The 20,363-nt window shown below is 44.2% G+C and overlaps 3 protein-coding genes across 7 annotated transcripts; all 3 read right to left on the minus strand.

Annotated features, from left to right (window-relative positions):
- Positions 1-831: 831 nt before the first annotated feature.
- Positions 832-3,241, minus strand: stmnd1 (stathmin domain containing 1). Its single transcript, XM_057020045.1, has 5 exons — positions 2,842-3,241; positions 1,986-2,160; positions 1,801-1,904; positions 1,571-1,702; positions 832-1,500 (listed from the first exon to the last, which is right to left on the minus strand). Exons 1-5 carry the CDS (start codon positions 2,920-2,922, stop codon positions 1,165-1,167), a joined length of 828 nt encoding a protein of 275 aa, XP_056876025.1. The 5' UTR covers positions 2,923-3,241; the 3' UTR covers positions 832-1,164.
- A 129-nt stretch (positions 3,242-3,370) lies between these two features.
- On the minus strand, positions 3,371-14,845 carry nup153 (nucleoporin 153). 5 transcript variants are annotated; one of them, XM_057020039.1, is made up of 22 exons: positions 14,703-14,845; positions 12,081-12,309; positions 11,715-11,990; positions 11,463-11,602; positions 11,255-11,383; positions 10,933-11,049; positions 10,791-10,835; positions 10,590-10,643; positions 9,896-10,036; positions 9,745-9,797; positions 9,501-9,636; positions 9,134-9,283; positions 8,503-8,598; positions 8,331-8,409; positions 8,081-8,182; positions 7,367-8,002; positions 7,089-7,286; positions 6,089-6,997; positions 5,549-5,989; positions 5,247-5,471; positions 4,993-5,173; positions 3,371-4,900 (listed from the first exon to the last, which is right to left on the minus strand). In XM_057020039.1, exons 1-22 carry the CDS (start codon positions 14,778-14,780, stop codon positions 4,813-4,815), a joined length of 4,503 nt encoding a protein of 1,500 aa, XP_056876019.1. In that variant the 5' UTR covers positions 14,781-14,845; the 3' UTR covers positions 3,371-4,812. The 5 variants fall into 5 exon arrangements, with proteins under 5 accessions (XP_056876019.1, XP_056876020.1, XP_056876017.1 ...); XM_057020040.1 differs by having other exon boundaries at positions 6,089-6,991; positions 9,134-9,286; XM_057020037.1 differs by having other exon boundaries at positions 9,134-9,286.
- A 382-nt stretch (positions 14,846-15,227) lies between these two features.
- Positions 15,228-20,297, minus strand: ptdss1b (phosphatidylserine synthase 1b). The gene is made up of 13 exons (XM_057021145.1): positions 19,983-20,297; positions 19,748-19,839; positions 19,356-19,400; positions 19,132-19,256; positions 18,888-19,046; positions 18,593-18,744; positions 18,334-18,475; positions 18,069-18,181; positions 17,810-17,875; positions 17,057-17,156; positions 16,921-16,980; positions 16,732-16,810; positions 15,228-16,645 (listed from the first exon to the last, which is right to left on the minus strand). Exons 1-13 carry the CDS (start codon positions 20,159-20,161, stop codon positions 16,548-16,550), a joined length of 1,410 nt encoding a protein of 469 aa, XP_056877125.1. The 5' UTR covers positions 20,162-20,297; the 3' UTR covers positions 15,228-16,547.
- Between the last annotated feature and the right edge of the window lie 66 nt (positions 20,298-20,363).

Genomic DNA, 20,363 nt, shown 5'->3' on the forward strand with positions numbered 1-20,363 from the left:
CTCGATTAAATACTGTGAGTTACAAATGCGCCGTGCGTAAAGATTTACGCGCGGCGAAGATGAAACCCATCAACTCCCCAAGACACTGTCTCTGAACATCTAATATTCTACAGTAATGCCTCTTTTCACCTGGCTGACTGATGAGCTGAGGCCCCACCTGACAGGTCGGTGAGTGTTTGACCTCCAGTAAGATGAAAAGTACCTGGAGTCAGTCTTGGCGACTCCAGATCCATCTGGGTGCCAGCGTTGCCCCACGTGAGCGCACGCCATTTTTCAGAGAGGCAAGACATCCATGAAGCTCAAAGCACCCCCCCCCCCACCCAGCACTTTCCATGATCTGATGTTCTTGTAAACGAGCAGCAGAGGAATCACAAAGAAACGCAACCCGATAGAATCGCCTTTCTGTTTTATTCATGCCGGCACACGCGCCTTTAAGTCGGTCTGTCTGGCCACAAAAAGGTGCGTGTTATCGAATTTCCAAGGCTCAACAATAAGGATCAGCTCAGGTTGCCCTTCTGCTCACCAACAGGCTGACTGATCTTATTTCTATATATTAATGGCTGAACTTGGGCCGTGGATTACACACGAATGGGTCCAATCCGGATCCTATGGAATTTGGGCATATTTATCAGTAACAAAAAGTCTGAGAGCTTGTAAATCGCAACCTTGCACCTGACAGAAAGAGAAAAGGGCCAATGTTTGACTGTGGAACAGCTTAACACAGCTCTGTCGCACGTTCCACCGATCATATAGATGCGTGCATGGATCAAATCAATGAAATCAAAGAGGATAAATGGTTTAGGTGCTAGTAAATGACAAAGCAGAAGGAGATCGAACAGGTAATGAACTTTATTGGTCAAATAATGACCTTTTTTATAGGGCTCAGTGCCGTCTGAAAGTGATCAGTTCAATAACGCTGAAACAGCGCCATCTACTGACCATAATAGATATACCTCTAAGAGATCAGTTAAAATAGTATTGACCTATTTAAAAAAAATACGTTTTTACCCATTAACACACACCTATATAAATCGAACTCCAAGCAATGAAGCATTTAATGCATTATCGTGATGTATGTTGAACAACTTCACTGTCTGCTGTAAATAATTTACTTTCTCTTGTCTGTCATGATTAGATGTTAAACTGTTTCTTTGTCCTCTGGACTCAGACATCATTCATCAGCTCCACCACCTGGGTCAACTCTTCCTCCTCTCCATCACTATCCTCACTCCCTCCCTGAGACCTTCCCATCTCTCCCTGCTCTTTACGCTCTCTGACATCGGGTGAACTCCCTCCCACGCGCTCCTCGCCCTCGGCCTCTTCGCGTTCGATCTGGCTGAAGGACGTTACGTCTAAAAGGTCCGGAGAGATGCGCTCGTCTGTCCATGCCACAGGCGCGTTGGTCGCGTCCTCGTCAGCGTCAGAGATGATGGTGGGGGCGGGGACACGCACACGGGCTGACTTGGCCCTTAGACGGGTCTTTATCTCATTTTCTCTTAACTACGAGAGAGAAACAGAAAGATGAAAACAAGTCGATTCCAGAGCGGGTGCACACAAGCGCACGCAATACCTTGCGTCTCTCCTCCACAAGTCTCATCTTTTCCTCGCACTTTTCTCTGCTGGGGAGGCTTTGTTTTCTGGCGGCCTTCAGGGACTCCAGTCTTGCTGGAGGTCTTCGTCTGACCGCCTCTCCGTCATCTAACTAAGGCAGGACAAAACAACATAAAGAGCCACAATCTTAAACACTTCAACGATAGCTAATATATTTGTAGGCTCCAGCTTTGTGTAGCAGGTACCTACCATGATACTGTAGGCCTCTCCTGCAACACTGTCCCTCTGTCCCACTGGTATGATCCCCTCGTTCTCCAGCTCCTCCAGGATCTCACTGGACTGCAGCTGGATGTCTGAACAATAGACAAAAGCATAAACTTTGAGTGCACTACATTTTTCATTTTTTAACTTTTATTCGGGGCGAATAAACTCACCATCTTGCCTGTTTCTGTCGAGCACACCGTCCGTGACACTTGTTAAATTAGGTTTTCCTGGGACGACTCCAGGTAACGCCGAGACGTGTCCATCCTCTATCACCACCCCGCTGTCCGCTGTGCCCTTTGAGACGGCCGAATCCCCGCGGCCGTCGAGTTTAAATCCTGTCTCATCCTAACAAACTTGCAGCATTAATACAGCAACACTGTTTAATGTATAACTCTATAATGCCATGGTGATATCTTTGTTGTTATCAACTCAGTAGCTCAGTAACAATAATCACTGACAACAAGACAAAGATTATACATTAAAGTGTATTAACATTTTAACAATGTACTTACAATAAGAATGTTTGCAATAATCTTTACTTGATTGAGTTTTTACTGTTACATTTTTGTAGAAATATTACGATTGTGGATGTTAATTTGAAATCAATTGTTGTTAATTAAAACGTTTTCAGTAAACGGAAGTAACACAGTCATAGGTGACTGCACCGGAAGTGACAAAATATTTAAAATTCTGACCAAAAGTAAGATAAATTCGCTGTTTTTGTATAAAACTGTAATTGCATGTTCAAATATTTCTACCGTGGTGACATGGTGTATTTTGATTGAAAATTCTTTAAAAAGATTCGCAAAAAAACAACTTCTGGAGGGGACTAATTGTGAAGGTGACACAGATTGCACTTGGAACAACTCTTCTAAATGTTTAAATCAAGATTAAAGCGTTATTATAAATGTATTGTATTGTTTGTTTGTTTTTTAAACTGTCGAGCAGAATAGACTGCATTTATTTCCAGCTGACTTGTTTTTAAAGGCCCCAATATTTCATGATTTTAGCTGTGTCAGCGCCTACCTCGGACCCCTTCACGTCCGCGGCTCTCAGAGCTTGTACGGAAGTCTCGGAGGACCAGCTGCACCCCATGTCCGCTAGCATTAACGTCGTCAAAGTCCATAAAAGTCACACATATATCCGAATCAATCACACGTCTGCGAAATTATTCCAAGGTATCTAGTGAGGCCCGCATTCCTTTAAAGGCAGTTTCTACGGAGCCGGTGCGTAGCTAAGGCCCGTTGCTACAATAAATCTGACCCGGTCAGAGATGACAGGCCGGAACAAGTGGCGAGGGACGGATAACACAAACTTCACCCCGCACCGCTCGGTTTAAGTCATTACGGGAACACTAAATCACATCAGGGTAGTTTTAGAGTTTTTCAAGACAATTATTGGATGTCACTTCCCTTTTATGTCATTAGTTGGTAGATTTGAGATGAACTGAATTCCAATTGAATGCAACTTTATTTATACAGCGTGCGATTACAATCGAGATCGCCTAGAGGTGAACACAAATCCAATTAATGAAACTGACAGAACAAGTGGAAAGTTTATTTGTTTTTATAGTTTTATTGATGTAATTACCCATGGTATTTATTTTATCACTCATCCAATAATCATGGCTTTAAAATTAAACTGACTTCCTCAACATCCAAAGTCACCCTTGTCCATTTAAACACGCAATAGAAAAATATATACTTATTACTTTGTACAATACTGGTTTTGGTCCAAACAAAAGTGGATCAGAAAAGCCAATATACCTTTAGTCATTAAAGGCTCTCCAATTTGCATTTAAGCTACTTTTAAATGGATTTGGGCAACTTTGAATATAGGAACTTACATAATAAATTCTAAAGAGAAAAATGCTGAATGCAGAGTTGGTAACACAAAAATTCAACTGCACAGATTAAAAAAAAAAAAATCACTATTTACAGGTTTTTGTGATAATATTGAAAGGCCAATTAAGAGAGCGATAAAGAGGAAGAGGCAAAGAGAGGAGAGTATAAGGTCTGCAGAGGAGAGAGGAAAGAAGAGAGAGACAACAGGGCACAGAAGCAGTAGTGGAACGAATCAGAGGGCAAAACATGTAACAGTTGAACATTAGAATTTACAAAGTCCTATTGGGAGATGAACAAGGGCGTCCATCCTCCGCAGTGCACCGATACGTTTTTTCCCCTCTCCCATTCCCACCCTCTTTCCTTCCTCCCTAGGGGTTTTTTTGTTTGTTTTAAACATTCATTTGCTCGCTGGCCTGTGGTGGTGCCAGTTAGCATCCCAGTCGTTCACTTTCCATACAGGCGACACACGACCTCAGCATGTACAAAGTTCCAAACACACCTTAAGTCTGTACATAAGAGGAGAAAAAGAAAAAAAACATCACAAGCACGCTGCATTCACCACAGACCGTTGCACGCTCACCTCTGTACATACAGCAAACCGCACAGACACCGTGGATACATCTCCAGTCCTGTTTTCAGGATGAACACTGGAGATCTGCCGCCCCATCTCACAGACGCTCTGCATAAACTGCTCACCCACACTATTAAGATTTTGTGTACACACGCATCCTCAGTTTTGCCTTTTTATTACAAAAAGTCACGCCTCGCTTCTACTAGACATCTGCCGGTGTGAAAAATAGATCTGACTGCCCTGCTTGCTGCCCATGGTGTTCTTCTGAGGGTCCATATTTGTGATTCAGCTAGTTGTTATTCAGTTTGGTCTTTCAAATTTATTTTCATGGAAACGTCCAGTGGGGTGTTATCATACATGAACGACTTGAGTCAATGTGAAAAACTCTGAATATTCAGTAAAGCTAACAGCTAAAACAAGCCCAGCTCTTCACCGTGAACATAAGGTGGTCTCCACCCTAGAGCCTCCTTTACATGTCCAAATATTTCTTTGTCTATTTGTCCAGTTGACACCTTCGGAGGACGTCTTCAGGGAGAGATAAGTCACAATCGAGTCCGTTATTTCAGTCTGCTACACACAGTGTTACTTCCGCCGTCTCACAGCCATCTTGATCTTGCGCCCAGCTATCGCTTGCTGTCCAGCTGGAGGGGCAGTAAAAGACTTTGTCGAACTGGAAGAAAGAAGTTCGCCATCATTACAGTCACGGAGTGCTGAAAAACTTGCTAACATTGCAGCAAAAGTGCACAAATATGCCCAACCTACCCGATATTGAAGGAGGGGGCTTGTGCAAAGTTGAATCCAGGCCCAGCGGCTCCAGTCTGGGGTGGGATGGCTGGGTTGGCAGGGGGGGCAGGAGATGCAGCTCCTCCCGCACCGAAAGTAAAAACACCTGAAGTGTTGTTCGTGGCTCCAAATCCACTGGCTCCAAACTGGAAGCCTCCGCCTGTTGAACACAACACATCGATGCCTAAACAAGGATGCAGATGAAAATAAACGCAACTGTGACAGATGCCCACCTGCTGATGAATTAGCATTTGCCCCAAATGCAGGGGTGGAGTTGGCCTGCTGTCCAAAGACAGGAGTGGGATTGGGATTAGGATTGGCTCCAAAAGTGGGGGGGGATTGGGAAGGCGGTGCTGTGAAAGGAGATCCAAATGAGCCGAAAGAAGGAGCCTGACTGGCCCCGAATCCACCAGATGGCGCTGAACTGAATGTAAATGGGGATGAAGCTGCAGATGGAGCTGAAAGAGGAAACAAAAGGTGTAAATACCAAAGAGGCGACAGCGGAATGACTCTTCAAACGCTTCGGACTGCAAACCTGAGGATGAGGTCACAGAGGGAGCAACTGCTCCGAAGCCAAAAGCTGGAGCAGCAGCAGGAGGAGCAGCAGCAGCGTTGGCAGAAGCACCAAACATGAAGGGCTGCGCCGGAGCCGGAGCCGCCGTAGAATTGGGTGGGGCGGCAGATGGAGCTGAAGGCTGGCTGTCCTGACTCTTGCCAAAGACGAAGGCGGTCTTTGCTGGAGGACCGTCGCCGGAGCTCGTCGCCGTCTGACCAAACACGAAGGTGCTGGAAGCTGCCGATGGAGCTGGAGCCTGACTGGAGGCGGTGCTGCTACCAAACAGACTCGGGGTTGTGATGGAGGAAGAGGACGCCACGGCGGCGGCGGCGGCAGCGGTTGTGGTGGCGGCGGCGGCGACCGAGTTTGTCGGATTACCAAACACAAAAGAAAATGCTGGTTTTGGAGCAGTCGAAGAATCTGTTGGGGGAGGGGGGTTACAACATTTGATTATGGTGCGTTCAGCAGCCTAACAATACACGTGCAAAAATGAGAACAGAGCCAGAAATGTTCTCCCACCTGGGGCACTTTGTCCAAAGGTAAAGGCAGCTTTTGGAGGTTCCGTGGCGGTCGTTTCACTCGTGTCTGCCGCCTTGCCAAATGAAAAAACGGGCGGAGGTTGTTCCGCTGGAGCACTGGGCTTCCCGAAGGTAAAACCTCCTTTAGCGGCCGGTGCTGGTGCTGCGTTCACATCTTTGTTAGCGCCGCCGAAAACAAAACCCGATGGAGCCGGGGACTGGGCGGCCTCCTTTTCCTCCGGCTTCCCAAAGGTAAAGGTGGGAGCGGCTGGCTCCTTCGTCGGTAACGACCCAAAAACAGAGCTCGCCTGTGGGGCTGGAGCTGCTGGTGACTCGCCCAATCTGGCAAACACGGAGGCTTTGGTGGCCGCTGTGGTGGTGGTGGCAGTTGCATTGGCATCTGACACGCTGTCATTTGTTGTCACACCGTCGCTCTTTTCTTGAGGAGCAGCAGCAGCAGGAGCTGCACTGGTCGATGACGTGGTGGCGTGTGGGGGTTTGTCGTCAGGTTTAGTCGCTCCGAAGCTGAAGCCGCTCTTAATTTCCGCGTTCGATGAGCCTGTTCCAAACACGATTCCACCGCTATTTCCAAACTTGAACCCAGAGGCTGCGGCCGGTTCGGATGTTTTGTCATCGCTTGAAGCAGTTCCGAATTTAAAGCCCTCGGACGAGCCGGCAAATTTGAACCCCGAAGAGGCAGCGCTGTCTTGAGAAGCGGTTTCTGATGAAGCGCTTCCGAAGGGTACTCCAAATTTGAATCCCGTCGGTGCTGCAGAGGAGTCTCCGAATGATCCCCCGAACTTGAAACCTTCAGACGCTGAACCAGTGATGATCTCTGTTGTTCCAAATTTAAAACCTCCAGAGTTTGAGGTAGAGGAGCCAAAAGTGGAGGATGATGAAGCCCCTCCAGCTGGTAAAACACACAAAAACAAGAAACAAATAAATGATTAGGTCAGTCTAAGGCACTAGCTCGGGCTAACGCTGCTATTAAGGGACTTTACTTTTCCCTTTGGGATCCACTTGAGCTCCAGGTTTGGGTGTCTGACAGGCGACACACTCCACATCAGCAGCCTTGTTCTGCACAAGACAGACGTCACAATCCCAGGAACCCTCTGGCTTCTTGAATGCCTCCCCGAACCCCAAAACCGGAGCACTGCTGGCTGGTGTCGAGGCCCCCGCTGCGGCCTCTGTGGTCGCCCCTGTTTCAGAAATGATAGGAAGCAAATGGGAGTACCGCTTGTTGAAACACAGCCTCAACACCACAAAGATGAGCCATTACCTGGTTTAGTGTTCATGCAGGCCACACACTTTGTGGCCTCTGCTTTGTTCTCCACCATACACGTGTCACATTCCCATGCACCTTCGGCCTTTTTGAACTTGTCTCCAAATCCCGCAAAGCCTGTAGAAACGGGGGGTGCAGGGGCGGCTTCAGCTTTAATGGCTGAGAAGGCAGACGGGATAGTCAGTGAGGTTTTCAGCCCCGTTCCTGGTTTGGCTGTTTCACAGGCCACACATTTTACTGCATCAGCTTTATTCCTAACTAGACATGTGTCACAGTCCCAGGTCCCCACAGGTTTGGCGAACACTGCGGCGAATCCTGCGGTTGTTGTTGAGGTCGTGCTGCTGCTCTCCAGCCCGACTGAGGTGGCGGTTGATGGTTTATTGTCCAGTTGTGTGGATGAGGAGGAATTAGGCTGAGGAGTCATACAGCAAACACACTTTTTGTCTGATGGTTTGTTCTGCACTAAGCAGGCGTCGCAGGTCCACCCTGGGGGTGGTTTGAACAGATCACCGAACCCTGCTGAAGAACTGAGGGCAGAGGTGGTTGTGATGGCGGTGGTGGGGGGCGGCGAGGCAGTGGTCTGCTGTGGAGCGTCGTCCGGGCAAGGGCCCGTCTGAACCGCAGAGGTGAAGCCTGCACGGACAACAGAGAACCAATTTTAAATAAAGAAGGATCAAAATAACATCAATATGTCGTTTTACTGCATCTAACCAGGTGTTTTAAGAAGATCCAGCACGCTGCCCTGCTTCAGGGTCTTGGCTGGTTTAAAAAGACCATCAGATTCTACTGTGCTTTTGCAGGGCGCTGACTTCACTGGAAAAATCCCAAAACAAAACAGGCTTTTTAAGACCACAAGACTGCAGAACTGTTATTTCTGATCAAATGAAATCTAAAGATCATATAAATCTCACAGAATTTTACTTTAACTTGAGGCTAATAGGGAATTGATGAGAAGTATCACCTGCCACTTTGGAATTGGCCAGTTTTCCATTAGACATGGAAGGACCCTTTGCTACAGGTGCACTAAAGGTAAATCCAGCCTACGTAGGAAACAAAATTGTTATGCATGTTAATATTGTGAGGACAATCCCACATTATCACTTGGCGTAACCCACAGGTACGTGTGCACTTACGGACGGAGAAATAGGAGTGCTAGCAGGAGCTGCTTTCACAATCGGAGAAGAGAATGTAAAAGGTACAGAGGGAGAAGATGAAGCTGCAGGTGTCTCCTGAAGAAGAATGGGAACGACAGTCAGACCGGTGAGAGTATCGGCATCAAAGGAGCATTCTAAAAGCTTCTAATCACTGAATCAGTGCTCGACATTTTAAGCAATAACTGAAGAAGCATATGTAATACATACAAACTTAGCACCGGCGCTGCAACGAATGACACAATTCAACTGACCACATGTGCTCGACATAGACCTCCAGCTATCGGAAGACTTAAACATAATAAATGTACGCACTGTCAAACAATATGTGACATTTCTTCAAGTGATGGCTGCTCCCAGTAGGAGCATTATTACATCTCACTGTTATTACTTAATCAAAGTTTCTTGTTACATGCAACGCCAGGTTCTGCCAGTCTCCCTCAAGTTCTTATTATGTCAAACCTATTCTGTAATGCAGATGAGGATGGTGGTACTACCGCTTAACACCAGAAGAGGGCAGCAGAATTTCAGGGCTGATATGCAGACACCTGCTGTACGTCTTTAACAAGATAGTGACCTAATTCAGAGAATTAACAAGAAGGTGAACACAGACCATCATAGTGAGCACTTCCTTTACAGGAGTAACTGTGATGCTTGAGGAGTTGCCGATGGCCGAAGCTGGTAGAGGGGAGGTGAAGCTGAAGGTGGGCAAAGCGGAGGTGCTGATGGGAAGGGAAACGGTTGGAAGGTCCGGCAACTCGGGCTGCTGAAATCGATATCAAGACGGGTTTACTCTCAAGTCCCAGGCAACAAAACCTAATAAATACCTCTGAACATGATGTGGAGCACACTTTTTCTCCTGATCCTGAGACAATACTTAAGTGCATCACTACATATTTCTTTCCACTATTTTTATTCAAAGGTGTTTATATGTATTTTTTGTAATCAAAGTTTTTTTTTTTGAGATGCAGAAACTTCACCCCGTCTTCTTCGTGCCGTTTCATGGACACGCGTGCAGAGGATCGCTCTCGTTTCATCTTGCCACCTCCGAAAGTCACGCTGTTGGCGGCAGGCGTGCTGGATAAAGGATAGGCCGGGGCGCTGTACCCCATTGTGCTGCCACAGGAGATTAAAAATATTGTTTGTTACTCAATAAAACTGGTGGGACTGTGGTGAAAATCCAAACTGAACATTTCTGACACCTCACTAACATAACCCTCTCACCTTTGAGATGGTCGAGGGGATATTTCAGGTAGTTGTGGTGATTGTCTTGTAGGCTAAAAAGGATGGTAAGGAAGACATCGGGTCAGTGTGAAGCTCCACCTCAGTGTGTTGTAGTTAAGGAACGACGCTATAAGAGCACCGTGTTTCTAACCGTCTCCGCTGGGGCCTTGTCCAGAGGCCTGCCTCCTCCTCCAGGAGTCAAAGTGGGTCTAAAGGACATGGAGCGGTTTCTTGCCGTGGCTGCTACAGAAGGAACTAGCAATTTTTGAACAGGTGGGAGGTTGGTGTCCATCTGATGTTTAAGAAAACAAACACATCAGAATCCACAAAGTCAACAGCTGCATACAAGCAAAGACCAAACGCTCACATCCACAGAACAAGCAACATGTTCTTTCCCTGCTGGATAAAACAGAGAAAACCCTCATTTGGAGACAGCTGCATCCACCACAACTGCACCTGTCCCACACATCACGGGCCAGTGGCCAGGACGTTGGGACACGCTCAGTTCCCACTCAACTGTAACCTAAACGTGTGTCCTGTCCATAACCTTCCCCCCATTTCACCAAGTCTTAACCTGGAAACAGACCTTTGAAGGGGTGAGAATCATTCAGAATGTCCTCACTTTTCTAGCAAAATTCACTTTGGTTCTCGCTGGGTAGCATGTACCAGAACAAACAGGAACACACTTAAACACACACACACTGACAGGAAGATAAGCCACAACAAATGCTGCTGGGCTTGCACAAAGACATGACTGTAATACCGATGGCCTCTACCCAGTGAGGCAGGTGTGGACTTCTGTTAACGTGGACGCGTTGTGAAAAGACTTGCACATTGGTACTCACGCGTTTCTTTTTTGCCTGTGAACGGGGCACATCTGGAATCATGCTGTCTAACGTCTGCAAGGGGAAAAAGTGATGTGAGACGCCGCCGTTATCGCAATCAAGATGTGCTACGCAAGATTCTCTCTGTCATTGTGTAGTTAGTGAATACTGCCATGTTTGTGATGCGATTACATGCGCTTATATTGGAAAATGAGCTCTTACTGTGGACAGAGGAGATGAAGCAGATGCTGGGATTCTCCTGGCATCCTGCAGAAGAAAAACGCAGTTTTCATTTAAGCAGACAAGTCAGCGGCAAATCTAAAAGAAATATAGGACAGAGTGGTGTGTGTGTGTGTGTGCTCACAGCAAGAGGACTTGACATGCGCTCCAAAGACTGGAGGATGCGTCTGGCTGTGGCACTGGTCACTCCACAGGGCTGAACACCAGCAGGCTTGGCCTTGATCTGTCTCCTCACTGGGGGCTACAGGTCAGAATAAACCTTAATTCAGCGCTGTGCCATCTGAACGGGTCATTTCTTTAAAGGATACCACACAAGACGAGATAACCAGTGGGCTCCGGACCGGTTATAGCCATAATATTAACATAGTGCACATATCCACACTTGAGATCATGCTGTTGGCTCACGCTGCAGGTGCTTTCAAGAATTTAGAACAGTTTAAAAATACCTGGTATGGTGTTCCAGGGCGATTACGGGAGCTCCTGGCTGCAGCGGCGCCGCCGTATGTCGTCTTCCCTGGGTAGAAGGATGAATCTCCCAGCTGACTGGAGTTCAGCACCGTGTTGTTAAAGGATGTCTAAACACCAAACGGGAAGAAAAGTTTTAGCAACTCAAAACAACAGACTTGCACACGTGTGAGCTACACTCTTCCTTACATTAGAGGATGTTCCAAACACTGACAGGTTGAAAGAAGGCCTTTTCAGACTGGACTGGGATGGCTGAGGCCCAGTGTGGCTTCTGTCCATCTCTGGAGACCAAAGCTGGGGAAGTGATGCAGTCTTTGATGTGGGAACATCTACAGGAAAGAGAATTAACCAGAAATAGGATGAAAAATGCATACGAGACTAAAATTCTAAGAATGGGGCACATAGAAATGTGACAATAAGGTTAGGGCAAACTTTAATTACCTTTGTCAGATGCTCGGGAGGAGAAGCCACTAGTTGTGGAGATGTTATCGTCTTCATGCTGTGAGAGGTTGTCCTTGATTTCTTTGATCAAGGAGAAGCCTGTTGTGAACGGGCCAGGAGCTGAGGAGGTGGAGGGCGGTGAGAAGAGGCTGTTGGAAGGGCCCAGGCTCGGGGATGCCGCATCCAGCGGGGTCAAGTGGAGGTGGGAGCGATTCAACGGAGGGCGGGAGAGAACAAACTCATGAAAATTCAGGGAGGCTCGGCTGGTTGTGGGTTCTAGGGTGGATACAAATTGGTGTTTAGAGCAATGCAGGTATATAGATGATTTAACCCTTCACATTTTTGATTAGACCAAACATTATTCACCTGTGTTACTGGTGCTTGGCTCTGGGGAGTCGCGTCCATCAACAGGGGGGGCTTCTTCGTTCCCATTAGGAGGCTGCGGTGGTGATGGTGAGAGCTGGCAGTTTTGATCTCTTCCCTCTTCAGTCCCTCCTCCTTCGGGACCGTCTTCATTCTTAAAGTATTTTTGTAGCCAGGAAGGAACGATGCTCTTAACTGTGTCCGTCACTCGACTGATGAGGCCAGACTGCTGCTGGGGGAAGACAGAACAGGAAGGATAAAGTGACTAAACTCACAGCAAGAACACGTGACCTGATGAGACATTCCCCACCACCTTTAAACAGACAGAAAGACTTCATACCAATATGCAAACACGCATCACTTAAATAAAACGTTTACATGCAGACCTGAAATATTCCTAGAACAGACTCACAGTTCACTGCACAAAGCATTTGTTCTTCAACTGCAACACAAACACACCCCCAGCCAAGACAAAACAGAACTGGGTCATAGGCTGCGTTTGCAGCCTGTAAAGCAGAGCAACTGGCCCGCTCCGCTGTTAGCTTTCAACTGGTGGAACATGGGAAATTCACGCACCATGAAAGTTTAGAACAAAATCAGAAGGGATGCAAAAAAGCCTGTATTTCTAAAACCTGTGAGCGCCTGTGGAAAAGAACACAGTTAAGGTTTATGCTTCTTGCAGCTCCACCTGCAGGATTCTCCATAAGCAACGTTCTTCAGAACATGCTAACAGATGTTAGCATTAAGACCAAGCACAGGCCTGGAAGGTTTTCTTTAGCGTTGAAATATTTAAGGAAATCGAAGAACTGCAGATTGTCAAATCATTTACTTTTCTCCTCTTTAACTTCTTCCGAATGATTGTTTAACATTAAGCCTAGGTTTTGGGTTTGAGGCTAAATTCCGTCTTGTTATTAAAATAAAAACTAGCCTTGTAGCATTTTAAAGAGGGAAAGCAAACACCTCAGAGGGTTTTAACCACTGCTAAACTTAAACGGGTCGTTTAACGTTAACCAACCAAGATGTGCAGCACTATGTTGTCAAGAGCAACCATCCCAACCACCAGTCTGGGCTCTTCCATGAGAGTAGAATGAATTCACTGGTGGTCCAATACACCATGAATGAATGGACCCAACACTTAATGTGATCATACATGGCGTGTCAGAGGATCACACCACTGGAAAGGCCTAATCATTCAACCTGCCTTTACCACTGGAACGCCCTAAGCTGAAAAACAAGTGGACAGAAGTCATTTAAACCTTTCACCCGCTCCATAAATGAAGAGCTGCTTGATTGCAGGCGGATGTGGAGTGGAAGCACGGCACAAGAACGCCATCCAACCCATTCAGAGGAATGGAGGACAAATCTCTCAACAACAGGATTAAGAAGCTATTAAGATCTGACAAACAGCATGTTCACTGGCTTCAATCAAATGAAGTGCTTGAATACCAGAGACACTTGCTGTTTCCCCCCTTTGTGCTCACCTCCAACCAGCAAAACACTCAAGACGTATATTTTGATTGGCCCTTTTGCTTTCATGTCCAGATCACCCACAAAATATCCACCAACAAAATGCAGGTGTTTTTTTTTTAAAAGAATGGGATCACAATGTAATATGCAGTATTAGTTTGCAAACTCGGGTAATCAGCATTCCTTGAAAATATGGCAAAATATCTCACATTTATGCATATATATTCATCTAAAAGTCAAGCTGTGGCAGTGCAAATGTTCCAGAGTGATGTGGGTGGAAATCTAAGCAATTTACCCGCAGTTCCTAATGGAAATGACAAGAAATTGCCTCATTTAATCTATCTACAAGTGTCAAATCCCGTCCTAAAACAATTCCCATCGACCTCTATGACAATTAAAAACGATGCTGAATAAAAGGGTGCGATTTTATGTGACCAAGACACGTCTTGGCAATTGCTGAGATAATGGATTCATCTTGAAGTTAAGTGTTAGTTAAATAGCAAGAGGGAGCCAGGCAACCATGTGGGTTCCCTACAGGCAATGTTTCCTGCGCAATCCAACTGGCCGCGATTTGGCTAACGTGGGGCTAGACTAAGGTCGCTAATAATTCCACCCTTCAAGACAACAGGACAAAAATATTAAATTGATGGCACTATCGCGTATGACACGGACGAAATACAGGAGCAGGTGATCATGTCACCTTAGTCGAAGCCAATGTAATACCTTCAAAGTTCAGACAACAATGAGTTGATCCACACTGCTAGCCTTTCAGTAAGCTTTAGCTGTGTGAGCTAACACTCATTAGCTTTCCGCTAAGTGGCTAACAGCTAAAGGGTTACTAATGTGGCTCATGTTTACCATTTCAAGGTGTCCTGCGTACTTCTATCGATAATTCAATAGGGGTTAACTAGTAAAATCGACTTGTTGTGCTCTCATATGACCTGTCAAGTTCGTTAAATTCCACTAAGTTATATGCTAGGTTGCTTGTTCACTACCATTTTAAAAACAAGCTAGTCGCGCGTGGAGGCCACGAGCGCTAACGGCAGGCCATGAAATGTCTTCAACAAAGCAAAAACAACGACGAAGCGATTGTGGCATTTTATCCAACGTAACTCCATCGACTCGTACTTAAATCATAAAATCTGCTAGTGAATTTACCTGTTTATTCTTGGCGTAAGGTTTAGTAGCGATATGATATCTCCTGCTTCTGATTTTCCCTCCACCCGTGGCCGCCATCGCGCTTTCATCTGAGTGTCTGTCGGGTTTCAGCGCCGGATAGCTGTCATCCAAGACAGCGGCAGTCGCCGAGGGATCATGGGAAATGTAGTTTCTTACCGCAACAAAGGCAGGAGGCTGGACCCGAGTACAGAAGAGAGTAGATCTCTGAACTTTCTGTTTAGTACATTGTGCTTTCTTGAGGACCTCTTAATAAACATTTGGTAACCTGCGTGTTTTACTCTAACGTCAAAATTATTTAATTTTGAAATTTGGGACGCAAAAGCTATGATTTCACCATTTTATTGCTTTTAAGGTCCGAGATAAGGCCCGACACCATCCTATTATCTATCAGGCACAAAGCAATAGATTAGTACCGTAGTTATTTAGATAACAGGACCAAGTGTCCAATATATTCATTACAATTTTTGTGTAAGTAATTTAAATGAAAAACAAACAAAATTTAAGTCCCTATGCAAACATCTTTATTAAGTATACAAAAACAAGCAAACTAAAACACATAAAATCACACAGTAAAATTAGTATTGCATTAAAGGCTACAATTGATTTTTTAAAAGTGTTTGTAGTCTGACATTTCAAGCATAGCAAAGAATGAAAACAATTAAATTTTTGAGCAAGGAAAGTATTAAAGCATCCTTATAAATGAATTGGCAACAACATAAGATTGGTCGACACAACAAAAACATCAACCTAAATTAAATGGAATTTAATTGCCACAACCCCAAAAAAATGATTATCTTCCATGTTTGAATGAATAATAGCAGAGTTGTACACAGCACACCTCTTATTACAATGACAAAAACGATGTGCATTTCAAGAATGTCCAAACTAAGACTTAAACATCAAGGCTCAGCAATCTAGTGTGTCTCTGTGGAAACATGATCAGGCAATAAGGTTTGACAACAACAAAAAGAATTTGGGAGTGTACTGGTACATAAAAATGTAATCACTGACCTTCACTTCACCTGCTTGGTGTTTTAGGTCAGTTAGTGTCACCCTTTTAAAAATCAAAAATTGAAGGATGGAACAACACTACATTTTTATTTGTATTTACCTTCAGTATCTCCACAGTTGCTTTTCTGTTGTGGGATTTATTTCCGTCTTGTCCACCCAAACACGTTTGGCTCTTTCCCTCCTGAGCTGTATGGCAACCTCCCAGTCCCAGTGTTTACTGTATATCATACATACCTGACACAGGTGAGTTTGCATTTTAGACACCTTCCCCCCACACCCACCCCCACTTATGTGCAGTGCCAAATGAAAAAAAAACAAAAACTTAAGGGTGTAGTGTTGAGCACACAATGTTCGGTCGTGCAGTGCAAAAACAGGTTAGTATAAATATATCAAAAGGTGATGAGGACTGTAAATCCAACTACAGTGCAAGGTCTTAAAATTATTAAAAACACTGGGTGAGTTACAATGCTGGGGCTAGCGGGCCAGCTTTTACAGTGCAAACGTTGCCATCTCTCCAAATTCTAATGCAAAGTTCTCACCTGTTTAGTTGTCACTTTAAAGTTGACAATATTCAGAAGACAATTTATACACTTGTTATGCAGCATTTAAAAAAAAAATCAGATAATTCTTCAAAGAATCCGTACCCACGTTATTAAAGCCTATTTGTGCTTTGCTTCAGACTCTGACAGACAATAGGTCAGTTTGAGAGGCGTAATATAACTAATTATGTCTGTGTTCTGCTTTCAAACACCAATTACTCTGTAGAAGAAAGCAGCATATACTATTGTTGTTATGGAGGCTGATAGAGGTTACTCAGTTTGTTGACTGACGCTTCTCCCCACAGCTTAAAGCAGATCTGTTCCTCCTCCTATGTTTTGTGGGCTGCACGTTGCTCTCCGAATCCTGCTGAGCTATGGAGGAAAAAAAAAAATACCACATTGATGTTAAACAGAGAGCAGCATTTACAGGAAGCTCTCCAGCTTGTCTTGACACTAACCTGCAACGTATTTCCTGGCAACTCTACATGAGGCGACAACACTGTGGTCATCACAGTCCTCGCTTTGGGCGTAACAGGTCTGCAAACACACAGATTTTTCAATGCCTGCTTTTTCCCTATAAAAACTCTTTAAGTGCAGCATTTTTTTGGACTGACTATTAAAACACAAATAAAGTAACAGCGACTTACCTTCATTTTGTTTTGCTCATACCACACCATTCCATATAAACATAGAAGTGTGATGAGTGCCTAAAATGTAATACACAATATGATACCCATTATTTTGTGAACATAGAGATTTCAGATGAGGCAATTTTCTACTTACGAGGCAGAGCAGCCACAGGAGGACGGAGCGAATTTGAGTCTTGGAAAATAAATCGTGACCAAATTTCACACAAGCAAGAGCCTCAAGGAAAGCAATGGCCCTGAAATGTAAAATTACAAGAGATCAATTAGTGGATGGAATGAATTGTTTGGTAGTAGTTTATTTGGTAGTGGCGCCCCCTAAAGGAAAACCGGGGGTCACTGCAACGGGCTTCTCCATCGATTCATTCTATTTTATGCAGTTCATATGTTCTCATCTTTACTGGAAATCAGGCTCATTATTCTGCTACGACAGGTGTGTTCATGGTTTAAAGGGTAAATACAAAGGTTAGATTTAAGAACAGACTTGGTGTCTGTACCTCTGACTCGTTACCATGGAAACTGAAGCAGACCCAGCACATTGGCAGTTTTAGGTATGAGATTAGGTCAGTAGGACCATGTGAATCCAATTTTGAATTTTATAAACCACTTTACATTCATTGATAAATATAGAATTATACCTGTATTTGGGCCATTTCTTTAAATATTTTTGGGCTAAATGTACAATGTTATTTGAACTAGCATGATGCTGTTTTTGTTTCAGTTTCATCACAAATATGTTTGTGTTTGGGGGATAAGAGCAAATACAATATATATTAAACATATATAACATAAAACATATAAAAAAGTTATTTAAAAATGCAATAGATAACTATTATAATGCTAATAAAACAGGTTGTGGACCAGGTATAAATCACAGATGTCACAAACTTACCCAAACACCCAGCACTGTGTCCCCACTCGTTTACACTGAGTGTCTGTAAGGTACGCATAATATTGTCTGGAATGGGATGAACAAAGAAATATGCACTAGTCACACAAAATCTTCACATTCTGAACAGACTTAAATGCCAAACAAATTTCAAAACAGCATCCAAAACAATGGAATAAATGATACCTTACAATAATGGCACTGTATGTATATCAAGTATACCACCTTCATTGGTAATAAGTATGGCGTAAATTTGGCATACCGTACAGTTGGTGCTGTAATGACTCCAATGAGCAGGATACGACACCAGCTGAGAGGGTGAGAGGCCTGGAAGATGAAGATGTGCTTCAGGAAGAATGTGTTCAACTCAGTCAGCTGAAAAAATGAAGCATAAAATACAGACAGAAATAAAATAATGTCTTGGGCAACAGATATAATTTCATTCATTGTCTTAAAAAGATAACAATATATTTTGTTACAATCCTATAAATTGTGTGTGTGTGTGTGTGTGTGTAGCAATACAATACCTGCCAAAGGATCATAAAGAGATAGATCCCAGCTACCCTCTGAGAGGAGGACTTTGGATCCAACCAGCGCACATACGTCCAGCTTGCTGGCGTGAACTGGAGCACGACTCGCTTTATTTTTCCTGTTGTGGAATGGATTTCCCTGGGGAGAGCATGCACACTTTTGAGGATTGTCCAAAAGAGAAACTACAGGAGTACCCAGAAACATGCTTCTCTATAACATAAAAGAAAATTTATGTTAAAAGTGAGTCTCACTGACTTAATGCTTGCCCAGCTGTAGGTTCTCATCTCCAGGAATCGACAGACGGTCATGCCCAGCCAGATGCCACCTCCATTACACAACAGTATATCCAATATTACCTGATCCCACCAGCACTCTGCAAAGTTTGGCAGCAGGTGCATGAAGAACAACTGTGAAAACAAAGGAAATGCATGTGTTCCAAGTGGTATGTCACCAAATGGCAGAAATCGAAAGAAAAAGCTTTCAGATCAATTTAAGCAGATTGTTTGGGCTAAATTTCTCAACAACTGCTTGTCTCAAACATGCATAATACCTCAGTGAGTTCCCATGTGATGCTGATAGTCCAGCAGAGGCCGTAGCTACGAATGAGCAGAGCCTTCATGGCCCAGCCTCCAAAGTGGCCGAAGGCAAATATGTCAAAATGGCTCAAGATCCGCTCCCATGTTATCACTGTGCAGTTCACAGCATATTCCTGGAAAATTGAAGGTTGATTGGTGCCTAAAATGTTGACTGGTGAGTTAGAAAATCAAGCAGAACAAAGAGAGAGCCATTCTGACCATCACATCAGCTTCTCTTGTAGCGTAGCGCAAAGTTGGGTCCAACCAGTACATCAGAGTCTTTACTTGGTCCCAGTTGAGAAAAATGAGAAAGACAAGAAATAAGAAGTACATGACACTCAGTCCTAGGAGGAGAAAGCAAAGAAAGTGACGTTAAAAAAAAAGAATTAATGCAGTTTATTTCACTATCAATTCAAAGTTCCAAGTTGTAATTGAACACTCACCAAACACCATTCTCCACACAGCAGGATGAGGTCTGGTAAATGGTCCTGATGAGGGCACAATGAATGAATTTGTACTACATTGATAGTGAAAAGAGCTAAATTTAATGACACCAACATTCATGAAGTTTAAACTCACTCTAACTACCGGAAAATGTTAGAAACATCACACTTTCCTTAATCCTACAAATAAAAGCTGTTTTTTTTTTTGTATAATCACCCAAATAATAATTTGCCAATGTGACTAATTACTTTGTCGAAAGAATGAAACGGGAACCATCAATGAAAACCGCTCGCACATCTTTGCATTAAGTATTTGCAACTTCAGCTGCTTTAACTTGAATAAACACGATGACAGTGATCATGATAGCAGCACCTCCAATTCTTTCTCTTACCATTCGGAAAAGCCAGGACACTGATGACCAAAAAGAAGGAGACAACCACCAAAAGACCAACTCGGAGGTTATTGTCAGAGTTCTCATCATTCCTGCAATATTAAAAACAATGGAGAGCTTGTATTCCCAACTACTGACCTCCGAGTTTCCTATTCAGTGCGTAGCATGGCACTTTAATACTTTCAACTTTTAAAGTGTGTGGAATTCATTACTTTGAGAGGAAACAGTAATTTACCTGGCAAAGGCAAAGTACATGAGGCTGAGCACGGTCACTGTCAGGAGCGTGATAGTGTGAGGTTTGTAGAAGAACTCGATACTGATGTCGTCCACTTGTTGCTCGTTTATCATTCGGAAGTGTAACTTGTGGCTGACAATATCCTTCCTAGATGTTGAAGGACTCGCTGTAGCTGCCATGTCACCCCTGGAGGAAACCTTCCTGATTTAAACTAAAAATATTAAAACTTAAAATTGTCAAAAAGGGGAAAATGATGCAGGGAGTTCACCGGGAACGAAACCTGGAAGGTGGACTAAACCATAGCGCTAATGGTCAACGTTCCATTTTTGAAAATACATTCTATTTTTTCCCAAAAATAACAACACAAATCCTCAGTAAGTA

The sequence above is a fragment of the Takifugu flavidus genome, chromosome 21, assembly GCF_003711565.1.
Source record: "Takifugu flavidus isolate HTHZ2018 chromosome 21, ASM371156v2, whole genome shotgun sequence".
Taxonomy (NCBI): Eukaryota; Metazoa; Chordata; class Actinopteri; order Tetraodontiformes; family Tetraodontidae; genus Takifugu; species Takifugu flavidus.